The sequence below is a fragment of the Ictalurus furcatus genome, chromosome 8 (assembly GCF_023375685.1).
Source record: "Ictalurus furcatus strain D&B chromosome 8, Billie_1.0, whole genome shotgun sequence".
Taxonomy (NCBI): Eukaryota; Metazoa; Chordata; class Actinopteri; order Siluriformes; family Ictaluridae; genus Ictalurus; species Ictalurus furcatus.
In genome coordinates, this window is record NC_071262.1 from 17,781,253 (window position 1) to 17,806,610 (window position 25,358).

General features: G+C 36.7%; 2 protein-coding genes across 4 annotated transcripts in view; both read right to left on the bottom strand.

The window, feature by feature from the left end:
- cald1b (caldesmon 1b) overlaps positions 1-11,531 on the bottom strand; it is a 37,488-nt gene extending 25,957 nt beyond the window's left edge. Inside the window, exon 1 of one of the 3 annotated variants that reach the window (XM_053631192.1) lies at positions 11,302-11,531. The gene's annotated coding sequence lies outside the window, so the exon portion shown is untranslated. The remainder of the gene's footprint in view (positions 1-11,301) is intronic. The other 2 variants (XM_053631190.1, XM_053631191.1) reach the window with 2 other exon arrangements.
- An 8,700-nt stretch (positions 11,532-20,231) lies between these two features.
- On the bottom strand, positions 20,232-25,280 carry bpgm (2,3-bisphosphoglycerate mutase). The gene is made up of 3 exons (XM_053631198.1): positions 24,836-25,280; positions 22,934-23,556; positions 20,232-21,183 (listed from the first exon to the last, which is right to left on the bottom strand). The coding sequence occupies exons 1-3, from the start codon at positions 24,940-24,942 to the stop codon at positions 21,005-21,007; spliced, it is 909 nt and encodes a 302-aa protein (XP_053487173.1). The 5' UTR covers positions 24,943-25,280; the 3' UTR covers positions 20,232-21,004.
- Positions 25,281-25,358: the final 78 nt, after the last annotated feature.

Here is a 25,358-nt window from a genome sequence, read left to right on the forward strand (position 1 = left end):
CTTTTTATAGTCAGTAACAAAGAAGTCATTAAAACAATGACACCCGACATTACTTAGAATATTGTATAATGATGTTATTATATCACAATATCAATATCATGTTGTCATATGGCCCAAGTACGGTGTGATATAAAAATATATCAGTATTGCAAAAGCCTATTTTAATCAGCTAATCAATATACTTTTCTAAATATCATGGTTGCACCAGATGTCAGTGCTCAAATGTTACTCGCTGTAACAGTTAACATATAGGTTAAATTCAAATGTTTTTTTTTTTTTTTACCCATTATTTAATTTTCCCTAATATATTTGGAGAACCTCTATGAACATTTTAACAGTCCACTTTCATACTCCATCATGAAGGGACTGCATGTGAATAAGAACAATTCAACCTGAGGTGACACAATGACCGCCCTGTGTTTGCGTCTCTGCACCATATGTGACTATACATTGACTCAATGGACACATCGTTCAGTTTCCTGCACTGGACCTATGAGTCTGTTTGACTTGGAGCACTTCCAGAAACAGAGCTACAGCTTTGACTCAGCGGATCTGCTCCAAACAGTGTCCATCTGTGCACAGGTCGAGCTGTTCTGCCTCGTTGATCTAAAGAGCCATCCTTTTAAATGTTGTTATTTCTGTTAGCAGACTGTCCTTCAGCAGGAGAAGAGAGAGGGATGTGATCATTTTATCAATGTGTGTAGGATACACAGTTTACAGACAGAGAACAAAATTTATGCTGCATCCTTAAAACTGTAGAATACACAGAAAGTTACAGTGTAGAGAGATTAAGGACCTCCTTTATACAATTACAATTTACATTGATCATCCTGTTCAAAAGTTTACATCCCCCTGGCTCTTAATGTATCGTGTTGTCTTCTTGAGCATCAGTGAATGTTTGCACCTTTTGTAATAGTTGTGTTCAAGTCCCTCAGTCGTCCTCAGTGTGAAAAGATGGATCTCAGAATCATATAGTCACTATTGGAAAGGGGTCAAATATGCAGAATATGCTGGAAAAGCAAAGAATGCGCAGGACCTGGAGGATTTTTCTGAAGAACAGTGGAGAGAATTTAACTGCTCAGGACAAACAAATGACTCATGAACAACTATCACAAAACATAAACACAGACGCTGATCATCCAGGTAACAACACACAGTATTAATAATCAAGCGTACAGGATGTAAACTTTTGAACTGGTTCATTTGTGTAAATTCAGTCATTATTATGTCTTGTGGACTATATGTAAACATCTGTTATTAAAATAGCCTATTCAGGAATGTAATAAATAAAATAACACAATTATTATGATCCCTCTTCTTCCTCTTATTATTATTATTATTATTATTTAAATTATTAACATTTTGCAGATTCTGCAAGGTGTATGTAAACTTATGACCTCAATGGTAAACTCCTCGAAATTAGTATTAGCACTTCCAAAAAATGAGTAAATTGTTATTTTGGATTAATTATGGCATAATACTCACAACATGGCCACTTAAAGTTCAAGCAATTGATCAGACTGCAAATGAATACTCTTTATTTTGGATCTTAGTTAATCAGTACCTTACTGTGCACATAAAACATTTGACTTTCCTGAACCATTGTTCCACATGTAGTCTTATATCCTTCTTAATTTCTCAACAGAAATTCAAAGAGTTGTTCTGGGCATGTTGTAGATTTCCCAGGCTCTCTGCTTTTGAACCACAAGGTAGGATCAGACTCCTAAATCATTTCCACATGACACAAGCTGAAGACATATTCTAATTTACACATCTGCCACTGATTACAGTTCCCGGGCATATTGCCCTCACCGTAGCTCTTTCTCTCTCCTGTGGTCTTGAAATTCCAAAAAAAAAAAAAAAGTTGAAGTCAAAATTCCATTCCTTCAATGTCCTCCTCCAGTGTAAATGAATCGCCACACTATTAAACAAAGACTGGGGGCATGGCTTGGTTTATATCAAATCATTTCAGAAATCATAACAAGAGGAAGATACTTGCAGAAAGAACTGATGTCCACGAAGTCACCTTCTTCCAAAAGTCAGTAATACTGTCATACTGAAGTCAGACTGTTTATCCTGGTGAATGAATAAGTCTGGTAAATCACCATGAGCTGCAAGTTTTATTATATGAAGATTGGACAAGTGCACGATACACTCCATGGCTAAATCCATGGCTTACTCTATCTGCTGACAGACTGCTTGCTCATGATCGAATCTATTCAGTGAAAAACCCACATGAGAGAACATTCTTCACACTACCATAAATACTGCAAAACCATTAAACAGCAAATTGGAGGAAATATGAGACTGCACATGCTGGCAGAAGAGACTGAGCAGGTTGCTGGCTAAATATGTTTCCCATCAGGTGACTACTGAGGATCTGCAAGCGCCACATAAGGGTGGGATTTTACGAGTGCGGCATTCTCAGACGATGGTGCATCTCTCAAAAGCAGATCAATTGCACTGAATCTGATCTTCATCACTCAAAATCAACACATTTGCTGTGTCTCAGTTTGCCTACTTATACTATGCACTAAAAGTAGGTACTCTTTTTGTGAAGAAAATGTTCATACATTTGAGTGCGTAGCAAAAGAGTATGCAAGTACTGGGATATACTATCATGTCATTTAACTGAAGAGAACATTGCTACCTAGTTACGCACACTGTCACCGTAAACAAACTCCTTGTTGCATTTCAGCTTTTCATCATTCATTATTCCTTATATAATTTATACTATCTCATTTAATTTACCATTCCCTTGATTTATTTTTCCATATTTTGTTTACACTGCTTTCAAATATGTTACACTCGTCAGGTTGAATTGAATTGACGAAGCAAACTGTCACAAAACTCCTCCTCCCTCGCACAAAGAGTCATCGGCAATATTAGCTGAAAAAGTGTCCACGGATCCACGCTTCGAAAATCTACTTGGCCTTGCAAATTTGTAGCAAGACTACAGTTGGGTCTAGGGGCAGGGTTAGCTTTCATACCTTTTCTTCTTTCTAAATCCAATCACATTGCCTTCATCCACTTGAGTTCACACAAATTTCTTATGAGATCAGGGTAATGGGTCACTACAACACCAAAGAGAGACATGTTTCTCTTTCTTATTCATCCAAAATGAGCATTAACTCCATTTAACAACTGTTACGTGGTCTTCAACCTCTTAAGCATGCGAAGAACCTTGGAACAATAAGTATAGGAGCATCTGAAATCACTCTTTAAGCATTCCTCTTCCATCTCCAGATGCCCTCTCCTGGGGTCCCCCATCAGGGACACGTAGAATCAACAGTCACAGGTCTAAAATATGACAGTGCACGTGCTCCATGACATGCAGTAAAGTGGGGAAAGTGAGGAGGGGTTTGTTTGGTCTGTTGCTCTCCAGTGTGTACAAGCATAACCAAACATGGTAAAAGACACTGATGTGCTGTGACTCACTGATATTAAAGTGCATCTTCTCTCTAAATACGTGCAGTATCTTTCAGAACCAGCGTGTAATCAGAGTGATCTATGTGACCTGTCATAACATAAAGTAAAGTACCATAAAGTAGGGGATCATAACCGAAGCAGTTAATCAGATATTTGATAAAGTCTTGAATGCTTGAAGTATGTGTAATTAAACAAGGCAACTGCTCTACATTTTTCTGAATGATGTACTTCCTCCTCCATATAAGGTCACGACAAATTGGAGCTGTGTTGCCGTGTGTTTTTCACCAGAGTTTGGTTTACAGTAGTCAATATTATCGAGGAGGGGATACAGACAGGTAGTTTTACAGTTGGACGTCCTTAGCAGTCAAGATAAATGCATGCTGGCTGCTAAGATAATTATGATTTGAAGTAGTGGGATAATACATTGAATACATGCATGAGAATAAAGATTAGATAGAATAGATTACATTGTAGACAATGAAGGCCTAATTCTTTGCAGAAGAGGTCTGTCCCTAATTTACTGGGATGTTCTCGTGTTCTATACAGAAGCTTCAATATTTCATGTGCACCTGGATCTTGTACTAGATGACTTGCATGAACACGCTCCCTCTCTCACAAACAAATAAACCCATATGTACTGTAAATGCACACTGGCTCATGCACGCCTGTGTACACGTTTCTGTTTACTGTTCCCTCTTCTCCAGTGAGATCATTACATGTATATTTATTCATTTGACAAACAATTTTATCCATGGTCAGTAAGGGTGTAACACAACATACACAGTACCTGTATCTGTTTCGTGTACCAAACATCCGTATCATTATTTGCATTCGGATTGCAGTGTCAGAGTTGTAGTGGTTTAACATTAGGCTAGTAGGCAGCTACTAAGGATGAATGAATGCTATGAATTCTTTGCACAGTAACGCACTTTCCTGTGCCCACTTTCATGACTTTTTTTGATGCATCCCACAGGATCACAATCCTGAGCCACAATTTTAGTCTCACCAATTATCCGTGAACTGTAAACCAATCTTTCTTTAAAACAAACAAACAAACGGAATAGAGTGCTTCCTTTTCATATCTGAATTTGTATCTGTTCATTCCAATCCATTGTCCATACTGTTTATCCTACACAGGGTCTTGGGGAGCCTGGAGCCTATCCCAGGAAATTTGGGGCACAAGGCAGGGGACACCTTGGATGGGGTGCCAACCCATCACAGGGCACAATCACAAACACATTCACAATGCCTACAATGCACAAACACATGCATAACGCCTACAATGCATGTTGTTGGACTGAGGGAGGAAACCGGAGTACCAGGACGAAACCCTTAAGTACAGGGAGAACATGCAAACTCCACACACACAGGGCAGTAGTGGGAATCGAACCCCCAACCCTGGAGGTGTGAGGCCACCATGCCCCATCTATTCATAACAAAATCTTATTGAGGATGGTGGCTTTAAACAAGAGCCCCTAAGTCTTACTCTGGAGGACAACAGCAGTGTAGCTACATTAACAACATGAGATCCACTTAGCTAGCTAGCTTGCTTAAATATTTAATAGCCTAACAGTTGTGCGGTAATGTAACTAAATCTCCCAGGTACCCTGTGATGGACTGGTGTCCCGTCCCAAATGTATTCCGACTTCACATCCAGAGTTCACTGGATAGGCTCTGGCTCTATAGCGCTAACTGAAGACTCTAGATAACTCCAGGTATCCTTCACTGATTAACTAATTATTACACCCATTTTATTTTATCCCACAGGTATTGCCATTTATGAAGCTTGAACCTTCATAATATTCCACTGCATTACAAATGAAAAGTTTGCAATTATTTAGAACTACAGGAACGGTGAACCCCATCAAATCAAGCCATCATAAATTTGTGAAGTAATGTGCAACTCAAGAATACAGCTGTGCAGCTCAGTGTTAAGCTCTTTGCTGAAGGGCCAACAGTGGCTCTCTGGCACTCAAAGCCTACAGAAGAAAAAAGTCCCAGAACAAAACATTACCAGCCTGTAATATTTAATCTGAAATGGCACACACTGAAGTGACATGATAAATATTTCCAAGGTTTGCTTCGATTTATACACCACAGCCGGGGGCTTTTCACATGTTTCTTGGCAGGCAGGAATCAAAAACAATTTAAATTCACATACTGGCTTTTATACCATTTTTCAATTATAGTTGCAGCATGCTTCACACACAAACACTTGAAAATGATACCACTTTCCGGAGTTCCAGTAACAGGTAAACATTTCAGAAAATAATTGTAGCTAACCTAATAACAATTTCATAGGTCAAGCAGAGGTAATTGCCAACATGCAAACATCGTTATGGTAACATCAGACTTACACATGTACAGCATATGTACAGCAAATATATATACAGTCAGGTCCATAAGTATTTGGACAGCGACACAAGTTTTGTCATTTTTCCTCAGTACACCACCCCAATGGATTTGAAATGAATTACAAGATGTAATTGAAGCAGTTTAGGAATTACAGTCATTTCTTGTAGAGCCCCTCCATTTTCACAGGCTCAAAAGTAACTGGACAAACTAACAGTCATAAATATTAGGATTATTTTTAATACTTGGATGCAAATCTTTCACAATAAATGACTACCTGAAGTCTGGAACCCATGGACATCAATAGATACTGAGTTTCCTCCCTTGAGATGCTTTGGCAGGCCTTTACTGTAGCCACCTTCAGTTGCTGCTTGTTTGTGGGTCTTTCTGCCTTCAGTTTTGTCTTCAAAGGCATGTTCAATTGGGTTGAGGTCATGAGACATTTAAGACCATTTCATTTCTATGCCTTAAGAAGCCCTTGGGCTGCTTGCGCAGTATATTGTGGGTCATTATCCATCTGTATTGTGAAGTGCCATCCTATCAGTTTGCTTAAAGAAGAAAAGTATAGCTCTATACATGTCAGAATTCAGTGATCCAGTTTCACTGGCAGCCATACATGCCCATGCCATAACACTACCTCCACCATGTATGACAGATGATGTGGTGTGCTTTGGAACACGAGCCCTTCCTTTCCATCTCCATACTCTATTCTTCCCATCACTGTGGTACAAGTTAATCTTGCATCAGAACTGGTCAGGCTTTTTTTTGTTTGTTTGTTTAAGCAAAAGATTCAATTTAATCTAGCCTTTCTGTTCTTGAGTGTTACTAGTGGTTTGCATCATGAGGTAAACTGTCTGTATTCACATTCAAGAAGGTGTCTCTTGATGGTAGACTTTGACGATGATACTCCTACCTCTTCCGGAGTGTATTTGACTTGGCTAGATGTTGTGAAGGGGTTTTTCTTCAACAAGAAAAGGAGTCTGCATTCATCTACTTCAGTTGTCTTCTGTGGTTTTCCAGGGTTTTTGGTGTTGCTGAGCTCGCCAGTGCATTCCTTATTTTTATGAACGTACTAAATTGTTAATAGAGACACTCCTAGTGTTTCTGCTATCTCTCTAATAGGTCTGTTGTATTTTTTTCAGCCTAATGATGGCCTCCTTCGCTTGCATCGACACCTCTTTGGACCGCATAATGAGAGTTCCCATGAACAGCTACTAAATGCAAATTCAATGAGTGGAATCAACTCCAGACCTTTTATCTCCATAATTTGTCAAGAAATAACGAAGAAACAGGCCACGCCTGTTAAAATTGGAGAGACTCTGTAAAAAAATGACTGTAATTCTTAAACGGTTCATGCAATATTTTTGTTAAACCCCTGGAATTAAAGCTGAAAGTGTACACTTCAATCACATCTTGATTGTGTCATTTCAAATGCATTGTGATGGTGTACAGAGGCAAAATTAAGAAAACTGTGCCACTGTCCAAATACTTAAGGACCTGACTGTATGACATGGGCATCTGTTTCTTATAAGTCTATTTTTGTGCTCACATCTGGCTTTTTAAAACTCAGGATGCCAGTGTGAGCATGTTTAAATTACTACATGAACATTCACTCCTTTAGAATATTCAATACTTTGATCTCGGAAGCTCGTACATGCTCCTTTAATCATTCAAGAGCATGCGAAGTAACCAAAATGTCTTTCACAGGGTCTCAGTCAGTGTGTTCCTGTGGAATCACTGTATCAGATGTTTGTTCGTGCTTCTTTAATAGATCAAGGCATTATATCAAATGTTTGCCATTTCCACATTTTCTCCATTACTCCTACATTAAAATACACAGAGTTCCTGACATAAATTTTATAGTCTCTGCTATACATTTCTTTTACTTTTGGAGGACAGCATGTTTTCTAATTAGGAACACCCAGGAAAGTCTGCCACTGCTCAGTGTGCCAGCGATTCTCTCATGTAGGATCATTTACACAGAGAGTTTACAGATTTCTCTCGAATGCACCAGGATGCTTTTGCAACAGGCTCTAATTGCAACGAAACACATTCCCTGTCTCCTAGGAGACGAGGCATCGATCAGGGCCAGACACATGCTCGTGCACTCTGCTGCAGAAGGTCTCCAGTCTTGTGGCTTATACCATCTAAGGAAAAGGACCTGACTTGACAGTACTCCAGCACCAAAGGTTTTCCACTGTAAGACGCCTGCTTAGTGTATGATAAACAGCATGCTAGAATGGAACAGTTTCAAGGACTAAACCTCAAAGACGTTTTTTTTTTATTACTCGAAGAACATCTGCAGACCTTTCAGCACATACTTGATGGACCTACCCGAAGAGAAGATGGTTTCGGGCTTGTTTTGACCTCACGATTGAAGAACGTTAAAAGTGCCAGCTCTTCATCATGTCTGATTAGTCTGTGGTATGCAGGAGTACTGTACTTTAAACATCTCCAATCCAAATGATTGCGAAAGATCATTCATTAACTTGTTCCCAATCTAGAAAGGATGCACTGTGTCTCTGAGTAGCAGTCTGACTAGTGGCATTACTGTATCCTCAGACATAGAAAACTATACAAGTATATAATGACACAATGCAAAGGATTTATGTCATTTCTAAAAAAAGAAGAGTGTAAAAAATAGAGTACTGGCAGATCACAGGATCTTACTATATAGTTATACACCACAATGTGTGGTACCCTGAGAAAACTTCTTCATGTGGTCAAATTTGGATATTTTATACTATATGTATAGTTCTGCAAAACTGCAGAAACTGCAGAAAAGTGAAAATGACATTTAAAGATTTCATTCCAATTCCATCTATATGTATTAAAGAAAAACAACAATTCTGCCCAATTTTAAAGACCTATAAGTTTATAGTGGGAAATGAGTTCTTACTTTGACAATCAGCATCATCCATATCAGTCTCATCAGCTGAGGTAAAAGTCATAAACATTACATTTAAACACAAGCCTCATCGTTACCTCTTCATCCTCTTATGATCTCTGTTCACACTAAAATCACTGGGAAATAATCGCTGATTCATTCATTCAGTTAGAAAGTAACGTAAACACAAACATTTCCATTTCATTTTGCTTTCTTAAAGTAGAGCCATCAAAGAATATTACTAGCAGAATTCAATGTTATGTCCAGAATTCATCCACTTTTTCCTGGCCACCACTCATATACAGCATCATTATTTTTACAGAAAAGCTAAGAGTCGAAACATTAAAGCATCAAAGGACCGTCATCGCTGCTGGCTATTTTTTCCCTTCATTTATCAGTACTCCATCATTTCCCCCCTCTTTGGCAAAACACCATACTGTAACTTCAACAATATCAGCAAACCAGAGTAAGTGCAAGAAGTTTAAACCTGAGCTAAGGTTATACAGGAGACTGATTAGTTAGAGCCTCTAGTTAGCTACCTAACTACTTACTAGCTTAAATAATCTATTATAACATGCTGCTGGTAGCTACTAAAATATATAAACATAAATTATAACCAACACTCACCTGAAAATTCTGTCTGATAATAAGCTATTATTTCATCCCACACTTAAACCTTAACAACTAACAGCTAAGTGATGTTACTATAACAAGCAAATTAACACTGTTTTAATACTTGGCTAGCAAAATTAGCTCACTAGCTACTCAGAAAGCTACTAAAATGAAGTTAATAAAAACATTGTAATCCAGTATTTTGTTAGGATTTTTGACTCTTTCTAATTTATTTACAGCGTGTATTTGTAAAAGCGTTCAACGGCAGTAAAAATGTAACAGTGATTTTTATGCTAATACACAGCTAGTCCATAAAAATGCAGCTTTTACTTACTTTTAATTACTGTATTTGTACTGTAAATTATATTACTGTATATGAAAACATTATGAATGCTTTAAATATTAATTACAGTAGTACATGACAAAAAGCAATTTATTCACTTTCACATTTAAGGAGCAGCCAAATATGCTCTGTGCATTTGGTCCTAAACCATTTGAGTGCAGTGAACCCACAAGCTAGACAAGTTTGTCTACCACTTAGTCTCAAATACAAATCCCTGCAGCTGGAGGGACAATTTTTACTATCATAAATTAGCACGCTTCTTTTTTACTAAACTCCTGGCGAATCCTGGTGTTTTTTCTGACAACCTAACAAGCTGCAGCTTCCCTTTATTTTCTCAGACTACTAGGTAAAAGATACTGCACATGTCTTTTTGTTCCATGTACACTGGTTCTTAAAATCCCAGCTCAGTGAGTTTTAAAGCTACACTAAATATTCTAGGTCCCAAATACCTTACAGTCGTTTATACTTTGAAAAGTACAGATATTTCTAAGAGTAAATGAGTTTGGCCACTGATGCCACACAATGCAGCCAGCCAGCACTTCTCATCTTTGTCCCGTCTCTTTGTGTTAGCTGCAGGTGGGGTGGCGACCCTAACATCCTGCCTCCAAGCCATCCCCAATGTTGCATCAGATGATTCAAATGTATCTGCTGCTGACCATTCCTCATACACATACAGTACATCTCTTACACACTGCATCTGAGAACTGCTGCTGAGAATCTGCACCACACTACACTCAAAAAAAGAGATTTTTTCTGCAAAGAACCTTCTTCTTGTCAAGAACCATTCATTGTACAGGGTTGAGCTATATAGTTCTTTGTAGTTTAAAGAAGTTCTTTATGTTTCATTATAGCTTCTTCAGAGCAGTGTGATTGGTTCTTCAAGGTATCATCCCTTAACAGGTTAAAGTGAACGCTAGAAGGTTCTTTGTGAGACTGCAAAATGTTCTCCTGGCATCACTCTTAAATACCTTACTTTGGTTCTTTAAAGCTCCAACTAAGGTTTTTATTTTTTGAGAACTTCTGATAACATGGTTTCTTGTGGCAGTGCTGTGGAGAACCATTTCTGGGTTCTTTACAGCGCCAATAAATAGACGGTTCGCTAAAGAACTTGAACTTTAGAGAGTATAAGGTTCTTTGTGCAACTTAAAAGGGTTCCCTTCTTTGGCAAAAAAAGCAAAACAGTTTTGGTTCTAATCGGAAGCTTTATTTTTTTTAAGAGTGTATATCCGAATATTCACGTATTACAGTAGTCGTCTCATAAACCAAACCAAATGAAATAGAAATGAAGAAAACGATGAACATGCCCAGCAGGACATTATTTAAACACATTCAAAGCTTTATAGATAATGCAAATGTACAAGTTACTTGTAGTAAAAGAACTTCATATTACAGATATTCTCCTGAAAGACGTTATGCCAGAAATATATACAGCAAATGTGTCATTAAAGAGGTCTATTAAAGAGGTCTTTGTACTCATATTGCATCATAGTATGATTAAAAGGCATTAGGAGTAATAGCCGTGGTTCTTTGAAAATTTATTATGCATAGATATAAAAAATCTAATTATCCAAAGAATCCCCAGTGTGTCATCAATCCCCATGCAGAATATTTCCAAGTTCATTCTGATTGAAATGTGCACTGCAGGTGCTGCAGATAAAACTATGGGAGAGACTCTTACCTGAGAAAGTGTAGTCTGATCAACGCAGAGCCGCGCGCTAATGAGGAACGCGTTCATGCGCACATTTCCGCCAAATCCCGCTAAATAAAGCGCACTGGTGAAGCTCCACCTTCCGCAAATCTGTCCTGCACACCGTTAGCAACCTCTCCCTCTCCTCTTTCTCCTCCTCCTGCGTCTCCTCTTCCCCTCTTCCCTCTCCATTCTTACCTCGGATAAAGCAAAGCCTGCGCGAAAAACTGTGCGTTCTGCCAAGCAAAAAGTGTACAGGTAACCTGAAAGACCAGATCAGGCCGGTCTACAAATGAATAAATATATCCTATTAGACATAAAGAGTATTGCACAGGTACAGTTTGGTTTATATGATAATCTGTGTAATATGTTTCTATGATAATCTGTGTAATATGTTTCTATGATAATCTGTGTAATATGTGGTCACGAGGAGGGGAAAAGTCTGTTAAACCCATTTGAACGTTAGGAAGCCTACCATAAAATTGCGCGTGCGAAAATAAACACATGAGAATAAACAATATAGGGGAAAATAATGTGAAAATTAAACACGCAATCCACTGCACTGGAACAATTGTGTAAATAAGTAAAAAATATATGTGTGTTGAGGGGGGGGGGGGGGGGGGTTGGGGGGGCGGTGTATGCAATAGCAGGTCAAACTTCAAAATATGCACTACATGGATAATGTGAAAATAATATGGGGGGATGTAAAAATAAATAAATAAATAAATAAATAAATAAATACAGGAGACGAAAAGAAAAGCACTTACAATATATGTGAAACATACACATGTGAAATGTCTAAAAAGAAAAAGCACCTCCAAATTCCCTGCAAATTTACATGAATCTTGTGAAGTTCACGTGACTTTTTTTTGTAAAGGATACAAAAGACCACCGAGTGAAATTTGTTCCCACATTAAAACTCCACTTAAAAAAGTAGTGCATAATTTTTTATTATTATTATTTTTTTACTGAAATACACTGTGCACTGCAAAGAAATCTTAGCAAGTGAAAATATCTTGGATATAGTCACGTTTATCTTGGATATAAATTATGGATATAAATGATCTTGGATATAATTATCTTGGATAAAATATCTTGGATATAGTCACATTTATCTTGGATATAAATTATGGATATAAATTATCTTGGATATAATTATCTTGGTATGAAATATCTTGGATATAATTATCTTGGATAAAATATCTTGGATATAGTCACATTTATCTTGGATATAAATTATGGATATAAATTATCTTGGATATAATTATCTTGGATAAAATATCTTGGATATAGTCACATTTATCTGGGATATAAATTATGGATATAAATTATCTTGGATATAATTATCTTGGATAAAATATCTTGGATATAGTCACATTTATCTTGGATATAAATTATGGATATAAATGATCTTGGATATAATTATCTTGGATAAAATATCTTGGATATAGTCACATTTATCTTGGATATAAATTATGGATATAAATTATCTTGGATATAATTATCTTGGTATGAAATATCTTGGATATAATTATCTTGGATAAAATATCTTGGATATAGTCACATTTATCTTGGATATAAATTATGGATATAAATTATCTTGGATATAATTATCTTGGATAAAATATCTTGGATATAGTCACATTTATCTGGGATATAAATTATGGATATAAATTATCTTGGATATAATTATCTTGGATAAAATATCTTGGATATAGTCACATTTATCTTGGATATAAATTATGGATATAAATTATCTTGGATATAATTATCTTGGTATGAAATATCTTGGATATAATTATCTTGGATAAAATATCTTGGATATAGTCACATTTATCTTGGATATAAATTATGGATATAAATTATCTTGGATATAATTATCTTGGATAAAATATCTTGGATATAGTCACATTTATCTTGGATATAAATTATGGATATAAATTATCTTGGATATAATTATCTTGGTATGAAATATCTTGGATATAATTATCTTGGATAAAATATCTTGGATATAGTCACATTTATCTTGGATATAAATTATGGATATAAATTATCTTGGATATAATTATCTTGGATATAGTCACAAAAAACCGATAGAAGATTAAAGCTTTTAAACCTATTTCTAGACGTGTTTCCTAAATTCAAGCTTTAAAATGTCTTCATCTGTTGGCAGATAATGTTTAAAAATAAATGCTTAAAATTAGCCGCCAATAGAACTAAGTCAAGCTTGTCAAGCGTGAAATTAAAACCGGATAAGTTCATTTAACTCAAAAAATTTGAGGAAACTAATTACCTCAATATTGTTAAGTTGAAAAATCAATTTCTTTAAGCCAAATACACTTAAATATAACAAGTTTGAGTTAAATTTTTGTTATATTTAAGTGTATTTGGCTTAAAGAAATTGATTTATCAACTTAACAATTTTTGAGTTAAATGAACTTATCCGGTTTTACAGTGTACTAAAAGAAATCTTTGGGTTTATTGTAATATATTTTGTAAGATATTTTCACTTGATAAGATGCACTTATAAAGTGTAAATAAAATAAATGAATCAACTAACAAAAATCTTTCAAAATGGTGTTTATACACTGCAAAAAATGACATCTTAGCAAGTGGAAATACTGAATATAGTCGAATTTATCAAGTTTTTCTTATTATAAGATTACAATATACCAAATATAAGATTGTTAAACCTATTTCAAGCCGTTTGTACTTATTTCAAGATTGAAATAGTTTTGTTCTATCGGCAGATAATTTTACTCATTATAAGCATTTATTTCTAGAAAGAAGCAAAATTATCTGTTAATAGAACTCTACAAATGAGGAATAATGTCTAGAAATAGGTTTAATAATCTTATATTTGGGTTTATGGTAAATCTATATATAAAAGACTATATTAAAGATATTTTCACTTGCTAAGATGACTTTTTTTTTTTGCAACCCAAACATGAACCTACTTATTAACCTTGTGCAACATTTTCCATTTTCCAAATAATTAATCTGGACTGGAATTTTCAGCCAAGAGTCTGATATCTCTGACTATTTGTTGTCATGTACAGTCCATCTGGGTCTGGCATTGAACAAGGACACACTGTGACATATTTGAGTGTCAACTCTAATCATTAACATAGAAGTAGATAGATGCAATATGCAAATATCAAAATACTTAGATTTTGTAATACTTAGATCTTTCTAAAACAAAAGCAACCTGAGCAAACATAAAATACAGTTTTTAAAATATAATGTTTATTGAAGCAAAAATGTTATCCAATACCAACTGGGCCGTTGTGAAAATGTATTTGCCCCCGTAATTACAAATTCCCCAAATCTATGAAACTGCATTCATAAAGCTGCATATATTGATCGGCAATTTAAAAATATTTTCCTTCTCACTCACTCACTTTGGTGACTCGCTCACTCCTGGTCAAGGTCCTGGTGGATCTGGAGCCTATCCCTGGAACACAACTCACAGGATCATGGTTCCATCCTCAGTTTGCTATCTGCGTGGACTTTTGCATGTTCTACCCATGTCTGCAAGGGTTTCCTCCAGGTTCTTCTTGGTTCCTCTCACCTCCCAAAAACATGCGAATAGGTGGATTATTTATGCTAAATTGGCCCTAGGTGTGATTGATTGGTGTCCCATTGCAGGGTGTATTCCCGCCTCAGGCACAATGTTCCGAACAGCTTAGGCTCTGGATCCACCACAACCCTGACCACTTACTGAAGTTGAATGAGTAACATTTTAGGGTATTACATATGAAAAATCTAATTTCAAGCCCTATTAAAATCAATGTATCATGCAAGCAAAAATCATTTCCAGCATGTAAGTACAAACTTTATCCAATATATTACCACACAAGGTTCATTTCATTTTTAATTGAACCGTATAACATGTGGGTTATTTAATAATTGAAGTCACTTATGTATGAGTTTATTTTACATTCTGGCAACCGTAGTCAACTCTCATCATGCTTCATTCTGTGGATCTGTAATGATTTGTAGGTTTCTAGATTATACCGTCTGTGAGAACGGAGCCTCGATTTATCAGACAGCTTTAATGTTGCCTCTGGGACATATTTGGTAAGTGAGCGAGGCCGCTGGCTCCTGCTGAGGCCTGCAGTACGTGTTTAAGGTTAGAAAATGTTCATGTAAACACCAGTGTTTTATGGTAAATGCTTTGTGTATGAATTCAACAGTCTCTTTACTTTCAAACAGGGGATGGAAACGTGCACAAAGACTTTTATGTACCAGAGGGATGGGGTATGTTTTTGGCATGACAGTGTGTAAAAGCCCTTGAAACTGGCGTTGGTGTATGTGTGTGTGTGTGTGTGTGTGTGAATTAACAATCACTGTCGTAACACCAGTGGCATGTCCAGCTTTTTACACATGGGACGATGTGAAAAATTAATGGTCACATAATGACATCACTGCATTAGCTTCATAGTTGCTTTACTATTCCCAATACATGGAAAGATGTGGTCAAAATATCTACAGAGTTACAATGATTTAAATCATGAGTTTGTAGAAATGTGATTTGAGGTCAGAGTTGGGGTGGCCATTTTAAAGAAGGCTGCTGCCATCTTTGGTACTCAGCCATGCTTTATTATGTTCAGTATTGTATTAGACATCTTTGTCACAGTGTTTTCTGCAGGAGTGAATACTCAACCTCAATGTAACAAACTATTTCTTTCCTGTTCCCACCCACTGGCCACCTCTCCCATATCAACTGCAGAGGGTGAAGGCAAACATGTGCTTCCTCCAAGATACCCGTCACCAGCCAACTGCATCTTTTCAAACTCCTGTTCATGCTCCATCACAAGGTAGTGTAGTGGAACACACTCAGAGGAAAGCGCTATCTGCCCTCTTCTGCATACGGGAGCTCACCAACGTCTATGATTGGCTAGTGTCGCTGTAATTGCCAGGGAAGACACGTGAATATTTCTCTCTGGAGCAGGTGCTGTGACTGTATTGATACAACAATTTTCATTGCAAATGATATTACTGACAACAACTTGAGTGAAAGTAGAATCTTTGAAATATTTACATGGATGTTTCTTAGTATTTTGTATGTCCTTTTTTTGCTCTAGTAACAGTATGCACTGGAGCTGACATGGACTCTACAAGTTTGTGCAAAACCTTATGATCAATTTTAGATCAAATCCTTTAAATTGTTGTCTAAAAACGTGCTTCATTAGAAGAGATTAGACATGAGGAAAATCTGACTTTTTATTTTTTATTTTTACAAAGCAGTTAACATGGTCACTATCACAGATCTGCATATAAATAGGGACCTGGAAATAGTGCAGACTCTTGAATATTAAATATTCAAGATATTGAACATTTACTTTCTTTGTTTTAAATATTTCAAAATTCTTAAACATTGTTGAACCTGAACGTGTTTATTTCAGAAAAATTTTTACACAAACATTTTCAATGTGGTCTCAGACTGTACATATTAGCCACAGAGAGAGCTTAACAGAGTGACATTAAGCCTCTTGGCCACCATTCTGGTACTTCCTCTCCATACTGTAAAACAGGAGTGTTCAACTTTATCTGGAACCGGCTGGTGTTGTTGCAGGTTTTCATTCCAACCAAGCAGGAGCCACCCCTGATTCCACCTGTTTAATTAGCTGATCTTGGCCTTAACTCAACTCTCAGGTGTGGCTCCTGCTTGGGTGGATTGAAAACCTCCAGACACATCAACCCTTTGACTTTAAGTTTGTACACATCTGCTGTAAAATAACTATGGATATAATGTTAACAAAAATACAGACAAAAAAAAATGCTGTACCTTTTTGTACTGTACTCCTATAAAATGCACTTATCCTAAGGAAACATATAAGGGGAGATATTACGGGGAGGTCAACAGAACTTGTACAAATGACACAACACAATTCCCAATAATTATTTGTGGAGCTGTAACTTTAAAATAGATATTTGCCCTGGGTCACTAACATGGGAATGGGTGGGGTTAAAAATGCTACTGCATCCAGCCTCAGAGACATTTTGGCTTCACTTTTGACTCCCTGTTACGACATCCACCCATATAGAGTCACTGGTTGGGCTACGTCACACCGCCACGTCATTGATTGTTTCCCTCCTATCGTGTTTTTATTCCTGAGCATGTGCATGCATTGTTTAGGGCTGCTTTAAGAATCTGAATTAACTAGGCCATTTTGTCTACAACTGTTAGTTAACTGCTCTAGTCGACTATATTAAACAATTTATTTTACTCTATTTAAGTTCAACTGAATAAGCTTTTCTGTATTAGTGTAGTCACTATTACATACATGGGGGATTAGTGGTTAGCACAGATGGACTTTACAATCATTTTGGGAAGACAAGTCATTGAAGCTAGTCAGAATTTACGGACATATAAGAAACCCCAGGTTATGGCATATTAGTCCTTTTTCATTCCCTTTTTTCATTTAAATTTCATACATTACGTTGTGCTGTTCTCTGCAGGAAACAAAAACTCTAGAGATGCACCGATGCATCGGCCAATAATCGGTATCGGCCGATAAAGGTAATTTTTCACGCTATGGGCCATTGGCGATAGTTTAAACACATCCAATGATCAGGGACAATTATATCCTGTCAATCAAAAGAGGGCAGGAAAACACATGGAATTCATACTGCGTATAAAGAAGATGTCTCTTGTGTGGAATGACTTTGAATTGGGTGACATTGATGACAAAACTGCAGTTTGTAAGCTCTGCACTGCTAAAATTTTACACCGCATTCTGCAGCAGAGCAGAAGCTGTGTGTATTTTTTTGGCGTGCATGTTAACGAAGGAGTGCTTTTACACTGGACGCTGCAGCAGTGAAGTGGGAGATTCGGCATTGAGTCCATTTTTTTTTTTTTTTGCCGCGCTGCTCGAGCTGCTCGTGCTGAATTAAAGTGGTGGGAAAAAAAGGTAGACTATATATTGCACAGAAAAATATATTTGTAGAGTAGTATGTTTCATATCCAGTTAATGTTAATGAGTTAATATCATCAAAAAAAATCTGATATTATATATTACCAGTTTGATGTTCAGTGATGAAGTAGAAATGCTTTTGTTTGTGGAGAGTGAATGTGAGACTAACAGGAGGTTTTTTTTTTAGAATTCAGTCAATGTTAATATGAATTAATAACATTCAATAAGTTAAGAAATCTTACTTTAATCTTCAGAATTTAGTTAATATGTTAATGTGAGTAATGTGTTTTCTGTTTATGAGACCAGTTACTCTGAAACAACTTGCTGAAATGGAGAGAATAAAGTTTTATTTGCATTTTTTTCAGAATTGTGGAATTAATTATTCTTCATTTAAAAGAAGGCATAAAAGGCAGAACTATCGGTATCAGCCAATATCACGCTGAATTATAGGTTATCGTATCGGCTGAGAAATTTAGTATCGGTGCATCTCTTTAAAAAAAACCCTTTGATTCTGTTACATATTTTAAAGGGAAATATATTTCAATATTAAGGAGAACGAATGCAAGTCTATAGACAACACTTACAGGGAGTCTGCACTACTAGACTTCTCTTTCACTGATCCACTTCTGAACACAGACCTGGCAACCCTTCCACCTGATACATGACATGAAATCACATGCTTGTGGGGGAAAAAAGGGCTGTATCTGAAACTAGCTGTAGCTGTATCTGTAACTGAAAGACTCATTTTTAATAAGCCTAATAATTCTTTGCAAGAACAAGACTGGATGTGATAAATGTGTGGCCATGGAGAGTAATATGAAGAGAAAAACAGGACAGTAAAGCTTTGCAGGATTTACATCTTATAAAGCATGGTTCATGTACATGTGAGAATAAACTCACCTGACATGACGAATCACAGCTATTACAGTACAGGCCAAGTAAAACAAATATGTGATATACTGCTCGCTGTTGTACACATAATGTAATTTTTCATGTGCTGTAAATGCTTTCTGTGAAAACATATCAAATTCACATTTCAGTGCATTTCAACACAGAAATATTTTTCATGGCGCATTAGAGCAAAGCTACATCTCCATTGGTTAATGATTCGTACAGTATATGATCATAGGTATGGTACACGACAACACTTTAAATACACACTTGTGACAACTAGCTTTATTCTTCTTGGATTTTCCATTTACACTTCCAAATGATATAATTGCATAATTATATATTTAAGCAAATTCCTTTTCTTTTCTTTTTAAATACATGCTTATTAATTCTGTCGAAGTGTTGACATTTGGTAGAAAAGAAGAACATGCCCTCAAACTATAATTCACACAGTACAGCGATCTGTGACAAAAGGTTACAGCGACACAAAACAAACCAAACAATACACAATGAAAACAGAGAAAGCTTTAAATAAAGCCTGTAATGAGCTATTCATTTTAAAAAAAAAAAAAACACACAAGGTTAAACACTGTCTTTTATGTGTACTGCTCAGCTTTCAGCATCATAGGAACACCTCACTTTCATATCAACACTCACTTCAAGTTCGAGGAAGCTAAAGAAAGCTAAAATATATTTTAACCCCAAATACTCTCTTTCTAATAAATAAAGAAATAATATAAGAGACTACTACATGTATGTGTATCTGCTAGCTAATGTTTAAGGTGCAAGAATTCTCAGTAACTAAAACAGAGTAGTTTCCACTTTCACAGTGCAGAACTTACATCTCAAAAAGCAACACAAATGAACACAAGAGTCACTGATCAAATTTATCAGCAAGCTATGTTTCTATACAAACAACTACAGGGCCTCACTCTTGGTACTGCATTACTGAGTTAGCTGGAGTGGATTGTTGAACAATTAACACGTTCCCAGTTCATCAGAGCTGTTGTCGGACTTGTTTCCAACACTGTGTACCACAAGAAGCTTGTCTAAGAAGCTATATATATATATATATATATATATATATATATATATATATATACACACACACACACACACACACACACACACACACACACATGCATGTCCATGAAGATCCACTGATGAATGCATAACCGATGTGGTGCTGGAAAACACAGTCTCCTATGTATGGAGACTTTTGGGACAGACCCTGTAGTTTGAGTTTAGTAGTCTTGTCTTGGCAAAAAGTCTGGCAACAGCTCTAAAGAAAGGAAAATCTGACATCACGGCCCATCAAGGTACAAAAGGTCCAGTTCTACTGTTTGTAAAGAACTGCCCTGGCTAGTAAGAATGTTGAGGTACATTTTGTATTCATGAGCATAACCTATTAAAATAATTTCTACAACAATGAATCTGCTAACGGTTATGACTGAGACACATTTATTTCTTAAAAGCAACCGAAGTAAACATGGGTGGATCCTGGACTCTCCTTTAATTAAGACATAAGCACAACTAGTCTTTCAATTCAGACCAGTCAGACCAGTAATCTCTAAAAACACATCTGCAACCATGGTTAAGCACAGGCTTATTACTGTAGTTATACAGTATATAAATCTACTGTAATTCACTTCTCTTAATCTTTTAACAAAAAGGAAAAAAACGTGCCTATTTGTGTTATCCATTAAAAGAATGCATGCCTTCATCCGCCTGTCTGAAATAGATGTTAAACCAAAACCAACTCCAGTAACTAGACAGACAAAGGCGTACAGTAGTGTAACTATTCTCCTGTTCAGTGCATCATTATAAATAAGAACTGGCTATTACTTAATTTCTCTCAAACTTATCGCCATATTTAAAATTTTTCATTTATTTCCCTCAACAACTTTCCCCTGATCTTCCACCTTTTTGATGGCTGCCTGAATTTTGGCCTGATCTCCCAGTAGCTCTCGAGGCTTCACCGGCCTGAGATTTTCATCCAACTCCAGCAGAACTGGTACTCCAGTGGGTAGAGTGACCTTCACAATGTCGGTATCCGATATACCTGTTTTAAAAGAAATTTATGGAAAAAAGTGCAGTCAGAGAGACAGTTTTACCCTTAGAATGTTAAAACTGAGTACATTTTCAATTCAATTCAATTCAATTCAATATGAGCATAGAACATTTTTATCCAAACATCTCCAGGTCTACAATGTAAATGGATCTATTTGGGGGATATTTACTTGTGATTATACCAATTCTTGAATCTGATTGGTCAGGAGGCATTGTGTAAATGTTATATACCAGCAACTCTGACAGTAGTGCTGGCTCCAATGTAAATCACAAGTTTATATTAAATGTGCTCTTTGCAATAGGTTCTCGTTTCTTTATACCATGGTCTGTCTAAATACTCGATTCTGATGCACAGATATTTCAAGTCAGTTTAATCACCTTTCTAAATAAATGTGCTGCCTATGAAAAATTGTAACCATAGTAACATACAGTGGTTAAACTCACAGGTCCATTATTTGTAGAGACATGGCACGGACGCAGGTAATTCACATGCACATCTCTCTCTCTCTCTCTCTCTCTCTCTCTCTCTCGTAACTATTTATTATAATTCACTCAAATAAATGTCATCTTATGGCACTAATTTCACTCTGTGTATGAGTTAGAGCGGGCAGAATTCTAGATCAAATGCCTGTATATGAAAGAAAATAGAAAATTAACTATTATTTTTATCCGTTCAGTCAAATTTTGCGCTGCAAACATCAATGACAGCTTTAACTTGTCAGTGCTGGCAAGTGACCACGGTATAAGCGGGATAATCCACGGCTAGGTGTGCTTCGCATCAGGTGGTTTACGACGGGCCTCCACGTCGTGCGTTAAAATCGTGTAATACGCACCCAGCCGTGGATTATCCCTTAAATACTAACGGCAAACTTGGAGAGACTTGAACAGTTTTGTGTTAATAATATGTGTTGTTATTTTACAATGATAAACATATAATTGTTGATTTGGTGAAGTTTTCGCTATGAAGAAATTTAAATAATGTTTATGGAAGGAGTCTCCAGTGTCAGAGCTTTGTAATAGTCAAAAGTAAAGCTGCAAGTTTGTTTTCTGCAACATTAAAGTCTTAGGATTTTACTTTACTTTAAGAATTTAAGATATTCCATTCTACTTCAACATACGGGTATGCGGGTATGGTTATTCAGGATATATTTTTCTTACATGGAAAAACTGTTTCTCCTCAATCAGTTAGAAGATACAGTGCCCCATTCCTTGATCTTTCCCATTGTTATGAATGACTAAGGGAATTTGGCATGTGTGTTACCTCATATTTATACCCCTGTGAAACAGGAAGTCAAGGTTGAACAATTTCCTATTCCTAGTTACCCAGATGTACAAAAAATGGAAAATCAAATCAATGGGAATATATATATATATATATATATATATATATATATATATACACACATTATATTTATTTACACAAATATATTTTTCTAATATGAATTCATAGGGGTGCCAATATTTGTGCCACATATATATTTAACAAATATATATTTTTTGATAAACCTGTGTTGTGTTTGCAATTGTTTGATATCCATGAGAGCAGAGTATTTTTGTGAAATTTTTTAACAAAAAAAGTTAAACAATAAAGACAATTTTTCACAGAATTCTTTGCTCATATTTACCAAGGGTGCCAATATTAGTGGAGGGCACTGTACCTTAACCTCAAAATTCTCTGTGAATATGGCCCAAAGTTATAACTCTAAACTGGTTTATAAACTAGCTTGCAAGTGATCACATGCCTTCTAGATGCTTGAGCAAGGCTCTGCAGCTGTTTCCATGAGCTGAAATGAGGACAGTTTGGCCACTCTTAATTTCAGGAATGATGACATCATTCCAGTAAGGCAGCAGTCTGTCCAGCACCTCCTTCAGGCTCTCTGTTTTGGGCAGCTCGTCTTTAGGCACATCACACGTGTTGTACCGCCGGTCATTGTAGATCTCAGCAAAGTAGGGATGGGACTCATTGATGGGGGGTGGAGTGATGTCATAACTCCGCCTCCACAGCTTTACCTGCTTCTCCCCGTGGTTCAGCGCCATCTCAGCCCGGTTCAGGCCGATCAGAGCGCCATAGTGGCGTTCGTTCAGCCGCCATGACTTGGTGATGGGAACCCACTCTTGGCCCATGGCCTCCAGCACGAGCCACGCTGTCTGAATGGAGCGGCTAAGGATCGAGGTGAAAACACGGCCGAACTCGTAGCCGTGCTGCTTCAGCATCCGGCCGCACTCCTGAGCCTCTAGTACGCCGTTCTCGCTCAGCTTCTGGTCAACCCAGCTGCAGAAGCGGTTCTCTTTGTTCCACGCTCCTTCGCCATGCCGCAGCAGGATGAGTTTGTGCTTCGACATCAAGGAGATGTTGGGCAAGAGCCTGAAAGAGTTAAAAGATCCACTCGTATGAAGATGTACGGTGGCTGGTAGACATCAATATAAGCTTTCATTTTTGGCATCCACATCAAATTATTTACTGCTAACAAATGTTTTATGGTGAACTATTTTGGATTTCTGTGGAACCAAGAGCAGCAGCATCATTAATGGTTATAAATTAAATACAATGAATGGCATGAAGAAGCAAGACTGGGGCTCATAATTAAATGTTAGTAGAAATCGATAGTCGGGAGGGGTACATATCAATTTGAACCTCCATTTCTGAATGTGATAATATCAGACATCAACAAACAGTACATGTACATTTCTGACTGCCTCAGCTTTGGATTTCAGTCGTGATATTCGGCTCCATTCATCCATTATTTCTGTTTTTAAAAATATATATATTTATATTACATTACAGTGCTGGTAAATAATGTAAACTTCATGCACAGTCATAATAAAATTAGGGGGGGAAAAAAAAGAGTTGTTACCCTTATACAAAATGTTAATGTTACATTTACACTGTAATAAACTGTGCATAAAAAGTTCATAAGGAGATACATTATTATTATTGCTAATATTATTATTATTCTTCTTATTGTTGTTGTTGTTACTATTCTTCTTCTTCTTGTTATTTCGTAAATGGTTCCTCAGAATATTTACATAGCTGCTGCTTTATTGGATTTCAGTCTCAGCTCTGAGCAATCAGACTCTACATATGTTCAGTCAAGGTGTAATCTGATCCAAATATTAAACTAATATTATCTGATCTGATATTAAACCTACTCACTGCACATCCACAATCTGTGCAGTTCATATATAAAAGAGCACGAAGTGTCACAAAAACCAAAAGCATAACACTTTATTAAAATGTGTGTAACTGTAGTTTAGGGTCAGAAAAAGCACAGGCGCTGCAGAGGAAAGGTCAGGGGTCACTGATGAAATGTCACGAGCCAGCTATAGCTTTCCACAGCAACCTGACTCGTTTCTACAGCTTTGCACTTAATACTTTTCAAATGAAACATACAGTTGCTTACAGAGAGGAAAGAAATAAACGAGGAAATAAATGAGGAACTAGCTGCAGGTGCAGTTAATACGGTATTGCAGTTATGGCAGCACAAACTGCAACTGTAGCTTCCAAAAGCCAAATTGCTAACAACATACGAACTACATCGCTTATAACATCAAGCAAAAATAACTCGCATTTTAAACCAAATTAAAGCGTGATATATTAAAAGGCTGCCGTTGCAGAAATTTCTGTAAAATGGTTCATTACTCACCACAGGAGACACTTCAGGTTTAGAGAGACTAACCACCATATACGGTTTATACTGGAACCTCTGGCAACAAACCCGGGTTTAATCCCAAATCTACCAAAATAACTCATATAGTACACTACATAGGGTGCAAACACCAATTATTAGCTAGTGCGCTAACATAAAAAGTAGAGAGTTATTTAAGACCCGCCCTTACTTTATATTCCAGCCAATGAGAAGGCTGCTTTCACCACTTCGACACGGGTTAATGCGGTACGGTGGCCGAAGAGGGGAAATAAAGAAAAACAAAACATGAGCAGTAGTTTAATAGATGAACCAAAAATAGAGATGGCTGATACTACTGATTTATCTAAATATTATAAAAAGCCTAGCAATACCATTCCTGCTGAAAATAACAACAACAATAGAAACCATATCTTTTTTTTTTTTAACCCATCTGGTTTATCTGAGCCGTTTTCAAATGTCAGGATCAACAGTGTTTCATCTAAATTGAATACTAGGGACTCATATGCAAACGATTCTCATG